This window comes from Anopheles ziemanni, chromosome 3 (assembly GCF_943734765.1).
Source record: "Anopheles ziemanni chromosome 3, idAnoZiCoDA_A2_x.2, whole genome shotgun sequence".
NCBI classification, from domain to species: domain Eukaryota; kingdom Metazoa; phylum Arthropoda; class Insecta; order Diptera; family Culicidae; genus Anopheles; species Anopheles ziemanni.
The window spans coordinates 17,442,343-17,454,322 of NC_080706.1; the positions used below are offsets into that span (position 1 = coordinate 17,442,343).

The window sequence follows — 11,980 nt, forward strand, 5'->3', positions numbered from 1 at the left end:
TATGAAATAACATTTCGCTAGCCGTTTTAGGGAAAAGTGTTTTGAAATAACAACCACCAAACCACGAGCATATTGTTTTCGTTACTGAACATAAACCCACGTTTCCGAAAGCGCACAAAATGCATTTTATTCCATGTACATGTTGCATACAACAAACAGAATAACAGCCGAGCAAACATGCGTCCATGGATGCATTTTCTAATGAAGACCTGTTGGTTACATGATGTCCGATTTTCCGTATGGCCTCAAACAACAATGGTTTTCGTAGAAATTTTCCTTTAAACAGAACAATTTCGAAAAGTTTTAAGTATAACAAACAAACAAAAATATTCAATGCGTCCATTTTTTTTATAAAAGATAAATATTACATGATGTCCGATTTTCCGTATGACCTCAAACAACAATGGTTTTCGTAGAAATTTTCCTTTTAACTGAACAATTTCGAAAAGTTTTAAGTATAACAAACAGAAATATTCAATGCATAATTTTTTTGTATTAAAGACAAATACTACATGATGTCCGATTTTCCGTATGGCTTCAAGTAACAACGGTTTTCGCAGAAATTTTCCAATTAACTGGACAATGTCGAAAATTTTTATCCATTTTCGATCCAACAAATTGTTTGGCTGTACTAGCATGGATAAGCTAAATGTATCATTTTATTTAACTGAAAAAAATATCTGTACAAAGCTAACATTTCCAATTCTTGAACAGGTTTCCGTTCATCCTATCGATATCAATTAAACTAGGGTTTTAAAATGACCGAACTCGTAAGAAGACGTCCGATGCAACGAACACGCGATCATAAACAAGCGGCAGCACATAAATCGCTAACGCGCTATAATTTATGACCTAGTTTGCAAATTCTTTCGAGACTTGCGGAGAAACCGGGCGGAAGACGAGCTGGGAATGGGCGAAGCCGTGCTGGATTCGATTCGCTTCACACCAGTGGCGGACGGAAATCACACTCCAATTAATTTCCCGCGAGACCCAACCCCCCATCCGCACCCGGCCCCGCCTGACGAGTGTTGTGCGTGCTCCAAATCAAAATTAACGTGTAAAACGATGACATGTGAGAAGGCACACGGGGCGCCCGATGGTGTTATCAGGAAGCTGACGCGCAACCAACCGTTACACACAGCCTGCACACTTCGGCCGCGGCGCTTCCGGTCATTATTACACCGAGGAAGTTCACGCTGGAATTCGCGCTCCGCCACTGAACCGGAACCGAAAGATTAGCCTCCAACAAGTGTGTGTGTGTGTGTGTGTGTGTGTGGAGAGACGGACTTGTGTGATGGCCCACAGACACAACCGTGCGCAACCCGGAACGACCGTTCTTCCGGTAGGTGTTTGCGGGCCTCACCGTCCTGACCGGAAGGAAGTATGGTCGGTATCTCAATTTCCTGCAGCTCAATTGTCGTGCGGTTTGCGATCACCTGCGTGCCGAATACTGTCGATTGTCGCGCCCCGTGGATTTATGAGAGGCGTTTAAGCTTCGCCATAAATCATCCACTACATTCCACTCAGGGAGAATGGCGCAGGGTAGTTGCATTGTGGGGCGGATGAATGCTGCCAGATGCGAGGGTTGGTTTTGATGGTTGCGTACGCGGTAGCTCGGCATATATTTTTTTTTTTCTATCGTTTTCCGTGTCCAAAAGGAAGCAAAACGAGTCTATCTAATCTCCGAAGCCATGCCGGGTGTGGTGGTTTGGCTCGTCCAACTTTTAAAAACGCAAATGAAGACTTTGAACCCGCACAAACTCCAAATTGTGGTCGGTAGGTCGTGCGGCTCTTAGTAAAATGAAAATGAAAAGTGTCACGACATGGGCGGGGGGGTGAAGAATAACATGGTTTTTCCTGCGCTCGGTAGCGGTGGTGGAGGCTTGGTTGGAATAAATCATGTTAATATGAATTTATTGCGGGTAATGTATGCAATTTGTGGAACCCTTTCCGACGAATGAAAACTACGGTCGGGACAGCATGGTACAGCGTTTCTTTTTCTCTTTAGTTGTCGGTTACTGGTGATAAACTTTCACAATACGACACAGTTTCAGAACAGTAGTGATTGCTGTAGGTTTCCTATGTCCTTTTTTTATTAAACAGATCGAACAATGTATCGAGCTTACATCGAATGATGGTTGAAAAATTATAACAGCCATTTTTCGAAAGTATGCGATATGCTTAATTACTACATTCTGAGGAACGTGGCTGTTTTTCCTCTTGCATTTTTGTTACCATTAGTGTGCAGGCACGAATACAATTGATTTATCTCTCATTTGCTATTAATTAAACATTTCCTTCACATTGTGTTTCAGAACACATTTATCACACGCCTTTCGTACACGAATATAAAGACTGTTGAAAGTTTTCGTTCGTTTATGCTATAGATAACTATTTTGCTATGGTATTTACAACTAGAATAATTGAAGAACGGTTTTTAGTACTAGGGCAATTTGTGATATTAAACTATGGAAATATGGATTATCGATGGAATAAAGTTCTTGCCCGGATACATACATTCGAAATTAAAACTATCAATGCAATATACAAAAATCATAATACCAAAAAGGGTGAATTAAAAGGTTATGATTAACAAATATCTTTATTCCAATAAACATAAAGCATGTCCAGAAAACAGTTTTACTGTGTTAAAGCCTAAAAGTACTGCCTTCAGCAGACGTACGATAAATTCATTAATTTTAACTGTATAAATTCGTTCGTAAAATTCCCCGAGCTGTACGGAGTATAAATTCGCCATAGAAAATAGATTGGGTATCAAAGATGAATTAGTCAATTAATAAAATCAAAATAACCTTTGCTGCTTGCGTGCCGCAAAACTCCCACAAGCCTCTTGTCGACCTCCTCTCCGCCGCAAACTCTTGTTAAACGAGCCATTTCCGAGGAAGAAATATCTCGCGCAAATTCATTCGACAGTTGCTCACATTCGTCCTCCGGACACATCATCCATGGCAGGAAGTGCAACGTTACCACGACGCCGTAAAGTGCGTGTCGTTGAAAGTGGTTCAAAAATGGTTCAAAACGATACGAATCCAACGAAGGATCGTCCAGATTAACCTTTAGAATGGAAGCAAGGGATTTTAGCATTGTGCTGTGGTATTCTTCCACCAGTTCATCCCAACAACGCTCGCGTAGTTCCTGCGTCATACTCATGTACATGAAAAAAGTAAGATCGATTACGGGGGTGGCGTATCGGTTTTCTTGAAAATCAAACATTTTCAATGCCGTTGGATTCCCATCAGTGTCCACGCGGAACAGCACATTGTTTCGATTGTAGTCGCCATGAAGAATCACCGAAAATACCTCATCTCGTTTCAGCAAATTTTGCATCAGACGTATGGGAGTCGTTCCGTAGATTTTGCGGAACCGTTGAAAGTCTGCTTTGAAACTCTCCGTGTCAAGCTGTTCCGGATGGGCGTCCAAATAGCGATAAAGCCGATCGACTCCTAGCTTGAACAGCACATCGTAACTGGTGAACATTTTATCACCATGAATGAAATCTAATGGAACGATTCCGTTGATTAAATCATCTAAACGTGGATCTCCACGGATACGCATGGCATAGGTACAGGCGTGGAATGACGCGATATTGCGCATCATCAGACGCAAATGGTCTTCCTCCAGATTGATCCTTGGACCCGCAATGTAACCCAGAGGGGATATGTCTTCCAGGACGAGAATCGTCTCATACTGGTCGCTGTAGCTGGGAAAATGTCCAGATGCACCGAAATACACTTTCGGACACCAGTCCGGGGAAATTTCCAAGTCGGAAGCTTCGATCAGCTCCCGAAACACCGGCAACACCTTCGTGTAGATGTAGATTTCGTTCGTGAATTGGATCTTGCTTAAGGATGCCTCGCGGAATTCATCGCTGCCCTTCATCACTTTTACCATTAAATTTAACGTGCGCTCGTCACTGCAAATGAAGGTTTCATGTTAGAAAGCTGCACACCATGTAGATGCAACTCCATTTCTTTGCTACTCACCTTCCATCTTGGCTTTGATAACGAAATGAGAGCTTGTGGATAGTAGACATGAATCCATCGAGATGATCTGGAGTGCTTAGGTTTACCACGGAAAAATTTCCCTTGCTGTCCAACTCCGGGGTTTCCCGTAGGATCTTCGCCGGCAATTCGGTTGTGAGGAACGCGATTTTGCGATCGTTTTCCATGTTTATTAGGAACGTCGTTGATAGGGAATGCAGAACGATACCGTCACTCGTTGTCTTTACTCAACGAAGCTGGGCAGATAACATAATGGGAGTTAAATTGCGTCAATTGCTTCGAATCATCCAGAAACCGGTGATAACGTCATGTTTACAAAATGATACGAGAAAATGAAGATTTCAATGTTTACAAACATTGGGTTAATGTCAAATTCAAAATCAAGGTACATAGATTCAAGACAACTGAAAAGTAAAGAGACCTTGATTTGCAATTTAGGTAAAAAATGTAAATTTGCAAATAACTGTTTAGTTTCTAAATCGAATTTACCATCTAACCTTTCAAACGAATGGTCTATTCATCTTCAGGTCATCGAACTAGAACAATCACGACTTTCCATAGCCATTTTTAACCGCTGTTTTTGAAAAGTTTATTTCGCCTGAATTTTGGGAGCGAATTCGCCCCAAAACCGAGCGGCGAAAATGTTGAGCTAGAGGTGGGTAAGTCGAACCTGAACTTGTGAATAAAACAGCTCTGAGCTCCATTCTGGTACCTGTTGCTGCAATCTGAAGCTAGATACATTATATCAGCCATGATTGGTCACGGTGTCGTACTTTTTGGAAGAAATATATAATCATTTCAATATTTCAATATTAATATAAATTAATTTAACTGGTAACGCTGTGATATTTATTCTTGTAACAAAATAAAGGTCACTGTTCTCGGAATAAACTCGGGTAAATCAGTTAGTTTCTGAATATTTCTCAAAAAGGGCTATTCGTGTTGTTTGAATTTATTTAGAAGAAGATTGCCACTAAACAAACTTAATCTTGTGAACAGCAGCTGAACAAACTCAAAGAAGGCAAGAGTACTTCAACATTTATTTGCGGTTTCCGTACGTTACATAATTCTTGTTGGGCTTTTTAAAATCGTTTCCGAATAAAACACAATTATTGAATTTTTGTCAACTATATTTTCACTAATATAAGATGCTATTCTTGCTTCAGAAAGTGTTGCCTGTTCCGGTTGGTAATGATGGCTGATTAATGGTTTTTAGATGTGTGATGAACACGACCGCTAAGCGGATTAAATCCCTCCTCCGAAATACCGATTTCCAATCGTCTCGTCCAGCTCGTCGACCGTGTCGCGTAAATCGGTGGCCAAGGGGTTTAATTCAACTGCAGCTTTTTAGTTACAATATACACGAAATTTGTTTATCTGCAATCGCATAAACCACCGGGATCAAAATTGTAATTGCAGCCGTTGCCAATCAGTATCGATAATGGTTAAAAGTTTAGACCAATAGAACACATTTTGCATTAGCACTATCCCGTTTTGCTACTCATCACGGTTTCTTTTGTTTCTTGTTGCAACAAATTGCCAATTTACTAGCGATGCCCAACCGGGCACGCCAAATCCGATGGCGTCAACGCCAGAGGTTCCAATAACCCACCCGTTTGACTTCTGCCTTGTCCGGTGGCGCCCCCGTTTACACTAAGCTAGAGGCGGTTTGCTTTATGCTCCTATGCTCAAGCTGCAACATGCTTTAGTATTCACTGTGGCGAATAATCTCACTTTCTTTTTTTTTATAATATCTTGTTACCTCCAGCTTACATTGGCATGTAGTTAGTGTTTTTTGGCTTTTTTTTAAATCACCTTCTCAATGGTTTTAAACCAGTTAAACCATTTGGTGGGTAGAAGAAAGTTTTGAAAACGTCGCGGTCTTGTTCTGAGTTTGAGTGTTTTTTTTTTCAAGATGCTTTTGTCACTCAGGATACTTCCGCACGGCTTCTTACATTCATCTAAAAAGAGTTAAAATATAGTTTTGTGTATATATATATTTTTTATATTTAGTTTAATGTTCTTTGTTTCGTTATGTAATGTCTAACATTCGAAGGATGTTATCAGCGTGTTACTCACTATACGTGTGATTATTTTACTTGTGTTTATGTTTTTTCTTCTTCTTCTTCTTCTTCTTCTTCTTCTTCTTCTTCTCATTCTCCTCGCTTCCGCTTCGCTAATTGTTACGTTAGAGTAGCATTTTTAAATAGTTTTGTATATACTTCTGCTTTAGATTTAGTTGCGTGTATATATAGGCTCTAGAAATCATACACATCATCGCTATGAAACTGATCGCTCAACAATGCCCTGGAGATGGAGTGGATTATCTTCAGTTCCCTCCTAAAATACCGTCACATACCGTGGCTGAAAAAAGCTCTCTAAGTGCATTTATGTTCTGCTCCACCTCTTGCCGTAGCTACCGAAATTGTGCACTGTAAACAGTAGATGTTTGTATTACTTTGTTTCACTTTCATGTTGGTTTGTTTAGAAAAAAAGGTCACATTTAGGTGATGGTTTGCTTAACACTCTGAGGTTATACAGGTCCGTTATCATTGCTCGGTTCGTGTGTGTGTGTGTGTGTGTGTGTGTGTGTATTTGTGTATGTACCAGGGGTACTAGAAGTGTGGTTTAAAATATTGCCAGGTTTAATATCGATATCTGTATGTACGTCGTCACACAAGCCGCCCTCTGTTTTTTTTATCTTTTTTAGGAAGTAGACATTTGGTTTTGTTTGGTATCTGTCTTAAAATGGTCGATTTTGTTTGTGTGTGTATGTGTGTGTGTGGTATAGAAAATTCTAACGATTAGCGAATGTGATACATTGTATTTTTCTACATATCGGTATATATGACAAAGCGTTTTCTTCATTCTTCGGTATGCGCGTGTTCCTTTTTAAACGCCCACGGTGAAAATCGCAACGAGTGGCCATATAAAATGAGACACCTTAACATTCGCCTCCTTCGCGTCTTTCGCCCGCTTGGATAATCTACTTCTTGATCGGTGGAAGCTGCTCGTTGATCGTGACACTGAGTCGCCGGATGTTCGGCTTGTCGTAGTCCTCCATCGACATGCCACGCGACAAACGCCTCGCACCGGTGGGCCCCTCGGCCGAGCCGCCGGAGCTGGTGGAAAACGCGCGGTTACGGTCAACACCGGGCATGGCCACCGACGTCAGCAGACCCTGGCCCTTGCAGAACAGCAGGATCGATTGGGCCACCTTGGCTGGCTGCAGAATGGAGGGAGAGTAAAAGGAAACAGGAGGGTTAGTCTTGTTGAGTAGCAAAAGCAAAAGGTCATTCGCTCCGTACCGCATCCGCCAATACGTCCCCGGCACGTTCCACCTTCAGCAGCGTGACCTTCTCCTTGTTCAGATCCTTGTACAGCTTCTCGACGACGCTGGCGTACGGGCTCATGATGCCGGTGATCAGCAGCAAATCGACCTTGCAGTTCTTCAGTGGCAGATCTTTGCGCCTGGCGGTCGAAAGGGAAAAGGACAACAGCGTCAGTCATAACACTCCAACTGCCTTACATACCGCGCTTTACTTACGACATAAATGCTTTAACATATTGCTTGAGATTTTTGTTGTTCAGCGAGCTGTGCAGGCGGCTCTGGAACTCGGATACGATCTTTTCCTTGTCCGGATTATCGCCAACGAGTTGCTGTTTTGTGAACGTTTCGGTTGGTTGGTCCGCAAATGTGGAGAGAAAGGGAACTGATATTAGAAAAGCTTTGGCATTGGGAAAATTGCAACAAAGGTAGAAAGAACTACGTGGCGCCATAGTACAGCGTTTTTGGTTTTCTCTTTAATGTTAGGTACAAACTAGAACTAAAGCGTAAAGGTAGTGCAACACCTAAACATAACACCGACTGTACAAACCATTCAGCTGTGTCTGTTTATGTAAAGGAAGAATCGCTTTATGAGGATTTTTAGGCACATATTTTTAAGTATTCCTTGATATTATGTTCACCTGAGTATGGAATTATTGTTTCTTAAATGGTTTCATTTTATTTCCCTCTTTTCGGGACATTGTTAGCAACATCGAATGGAGGATTCAACATGAAGGGTCTTTACTCTGAGGTGAAAGAGGTGCCTCCATTTTTAACATAACCAATATTTATATCCCGTTTCGAAGGTAACAGCAAGACGTAGAGGGCATCTATTTGATGTACTTTTGCCGATTTCATTCGGCATTTTCATCCTAAACTTAACAAGCTAACAACATCAATGTACAACTAGAGGCTCTAAACATCGAACAGTGGAAACTACTGACAACCAACCAACGCGCAAGAAAGAACCAAACCATTCCAGCCAGTGTAAAGAAATCGAAGCGGATTTTGTGTGTAATTTATCCTTCGCACTTTTGCCGAAGTGCTCTACAGCCAATTCTCGGGAGCAACGAAGGTCAGCTACAGTTTATCAATTTAGGAACGAATAACATACACCACCAACGAACGAAAACGAAAAAAAAAAACGGACAGCCGCGAGGAAAAGCAAGGATAAATCCTAACGTGTGAGCCAAGCCTAGTCAGAACAAAGCTAAAACTGAATGCACTAAATACCTCTGAGAAGACCTGTTCGGTTTGTATGTTATTTTGTGTATTTTGTCGATCGGTTTGGACGTTGCACAGAACAGAACGGAATTGTGTCACCAGGATGCAGGATATCGGGATGCAGTCGAGTTCGAACGTTGTGTCGGTCGTATATTTGGATGCATGTAGGTGTTTTTGTGTGTAAGTGTGTGTATATATGGGGGTTATTTGTATTTCAATTGGATCAAAAAAACAAAATACAAAACGAAAAGTATCGTTCAACCGGCACGGACAATTACGAGTTAAAGGAAATAATGTGGTTGTTGTATGCCAACATAATCAACACGGATCAGCACGCATGACCGCGAAAATTCCAAACAATCACGCGTTGTGAAACCAGAAGCGGATCGGCAGCAAAATATCGGTCAAGAGGTGCGTGTTTAATTCGGTGCCACCAACATTTTGATGCCACGACATTGCACGCGCCCGGCGAGAAATGAACAAAATTAACGTAACAAAAAAAACGAAAAGAAAATAATACACAACAACGCACACACACACACAACCGTCACGGAGCATAATCGCAGAGCAACGATCCGCGTGAAATAAATGCAAAAATAAGTCCCGACCGAAAACCAGGGAACGGTGCGTCAGAAATGACGGAACGCGAGACAAAGAGAGAGGCGGTGATGAGTGGGTGAGGTAAAAAGAAGAGAAAAGAAAAGAATCATGTTTAATTTCATGTTTGTTAGCAGCATCATCATTCATTCCGTGCGCCTGCACGATGACACGTGGTGCGGAGTAGATATTATTATGAATGCCACTGGGTTTCGTTTGCGCAATTGGTAGGAAGACAAGGGAGGGCCGGTGGCTGAGTGTGTGATATGATAATAATGATTTTACCAACACCCTGCATATGCCCCACGCTGAGCAAAGCGGAAACGTGGCGGCTGCAACCTGAATTGCGAACGAAAACCCGCCGTCAAGAAGGAAGCGACGTGCATACGTTGCGTTCCATTTCCGCAGCGTTCTACCTGTCAATCGAGGTTGACATGGATTCAACACCAGAGGGCGCTGAAATTACGGAAACGGAACATAACGCACAGTTGCACAGCACGCTTTGCCGTCACGCGTCGCAGGTTGCTTTGTTTTTTTTTTTCGCTCTCATGGGAAAAGTCCCAATCGAGTTTGAACACTACGCTCAGCTGAAATCAGCCCAACATGAATGGATGGAGGAAAGTTGATAAATGATTTAAAAACAATCACTCATAAGGGGGAGTGTAAATTTGTAAAAAAATCAAAAGTTAAATAGACATTTAGATATTAAAATAGGACCACGTCACTCGGTCCCGCTGGTCTAGTGTGAAAAAAACATCGAAAGCCAAGTCAAAAAGGGTGGCTTCAAAGGTACGTTGGCCGTAACGGTGGTGAGTTTTAAACTTTCGTGCACGACGACACTGATAAAGAATTGGAAAAAATACCAAATCTAAAGTAACCCTTTAATGATCGTATGCGAAATGATGGGGTGGTTGGCAGCTCGGAACGGTACTTACGTAGCCAAATTTGTGATACAGCAGGAAGTCCTCGGCCGACTGGCCCACCTCGTCGCCCTTCCACGAGATGAACTTGGTCTTGAACACGTCCAGCACGGACGCGGCCGAGCCGGTGACGTTGATCAGGATCAGCCCGAGGCAGCGGGACGGGTGGGCAAGGCCGAAGCGGGCCAGCACGTTCGCGCCCGCCCCCTCGCCCAGCCCGATCACGTACTTCACGTGCAGGAAGTCCAGCACCGTGATCAGCTCCTCGCCGAGCAGTTGCAGCGACGGAAACTGGAACCTGGAAGTGGAAGAGAACACCGAACAAGGTGCAGTTTCAATTGTTTGCAAGTGAATGGATGGGCCTGTTGCAATCACTCCCAAGGAAGGGAGCAGATGTTGCGAAATGTCCATCAAGGACGCATGAGAAGATACGAATATTTTCATAGGATTGAAAACAGACCCGAGTAAGAAGATTTTGAACAAGTACAAGAGATGCAGCGGATGCAACAATAACTTCTGCTGCTTTATTCCTACATAAAGTCGTTTAATGAAATATGTTTCAAATCATAATAAACAGACGCTTAACCGAGTCGCAATGCACGAGCTGAAAATAAGAACAACTCATTCCATCTCGTTCGTTATTGATAAGATTTTACAACCTATTTTTGTTATAAATCGGTCGGGTTGATTGATATTTATTTTTCCTGTCTCAAAATTTTAGTTTTAAAAAGAATGTATTTAGTTTCTAATACATTCGTAGTAGTTTTACACATAGTGGACAGTTGCATGCCTTGGTTTCTTTCATACTAATTTTTGTTGAATATTTTTACTGTTAAAAAAGCTTATGTACCAGGCGCCTCCATTTTCATTTGGGCGATGGAGGCGCCTGGTGTTTAATCAGTTTCTACGCCGGAATGTTTCTGTAAATTTGTTTTGCCTCGCTACCAAACTACAGAACTGATCCTTTCTTATTGACAAACAGTATCTTATTTGTTTAACATCCCAGCGGAAAAAGCAAACTTTTGATATTCCTTTCGACCTTTTCTCCTAGCACTCGTTGCCATCGGCGACCCCCAGCTGTTAATCATGTGAACTTTGATTTATTGCGTCACGCCTGGAACGAAACCCCCACTGCCCATCCCTCTACCCGGATCTAAGCAAAATACTTACGAGTCTGCCAAATTGGGAGCATTATCCGCATGGCCGGGCACATCGATGTGGATGAAGCACGACCGTTCTTTGATTTCAATCATACACGCACTGTTGACGAACTCCTCGAACGAAGAATCTGCGGCGTGGTGCGGAAGAAGATAACAGGGCGTGTGTACAAGCGGTAAAAAAAAACGTCGAATACAATATGAGAAAACTTTATGTATCAATTTCTAATGGACCGGCTCCGGTATCAGCTTCTCCAGTCCCTGGCAATATCGATTGCGGGCGCAGGGTGGAGCTGCCGGGAAAACAGGGCCCTTTCATATGCCCTACTTACGGTTGGTTCCCAGATCGTGCACGGTGAGGAAGACGGCCCGCTTTTCCTGCTGTGAAAGATCGCCCTGCGTACGCGAAAGGGAAAGAGAAGAACGATAAATCCAGGTCAGTGTCTACAACGGCAGTAAGTGTCAGTAAACTAGAAAGAGGTGGTAAGTGAAATGTAAATCGTAAAAATTTACCGCATTGGATCAGAGCCTTTTGGAGAAGGAAACAGAAACGATGATCGTTGATGCAATGCACAAAATAACAACAGAAAGTTGAGCGTGGGAGCGCAACTAAGTAATACAAGCTGGTGTAAGTTTATTCATTTGTGCCGAAACTTTTTGCCTAAGCATTCCATTCGCTTTACCATCACATTATCAGACGGAGGAAAGCCGAGAGATTGAAGTGAAACTGCC

At 42.5% G+C, this 11,980-nt stretch overlaps 2 protein-coding genes across 3 annotated transcripts; both read right to left on the reverse strand.

The window, feature by feature from the left end:
- Positions 1-2,790: 2,790 nt before the first annotated feature.
- Positions 2,791-4,189, reverse strand: LOC131284241 (uncharacterized). The gene is made up of 2 exons (XM_058313094.1): positions 4,005-4,189; positions 2,791-3,934 (listed from the first exon to the last, which is right to left on the reverse strand). The coding sequence occupies exons 1-2, from the start codon at positions 4,187-4,189 to the stop codon at positions 2,791-2,793; spliced, it is 1,329 nt and encodes a 442-aa protein (XP_058169077.1).
- A 2,724-nt stretch (positions 4,190-6,913) lies between these two features.
- LOC131286550 (uncharacterized protein ZK1073.1) lies at positions 6,914-11,359 on the reverse strand. Of its 2 annotated transcripts, XM_058315516.1 has the most exons (6): positions 11,262-11,359; positions 10,107-10,389; positions 8,584-8,595; positions 7,570-7,682; positions 7,331-7,493; positions 6,914-7,248 (listed from the first exon to the last, which is right to left on the reverse strand). In XM_058315516.1, the coding sequence occupies exons 1-6, from the start codon at positions 11,342-11,344 to the stop codon at positions 7,009-7,011; spliced, it is 894 nt and encodes a 297-aa protein (XP_058171499.1). In that variant the 5' UTR covers positions 11,345-11,359; the 3' UTR covers positions 6,914-7,008. The 2 variants fall into 2 exon arrangements, with proteins under 2 accessions (XP_058171499.1, XP_058171497.1); XM_058315514.1 differs by lacking the exon at positions 8,584-8,595.
- Between the last annotated feature and the right edge of the window lie 621 nt (positions 11,360-11,980).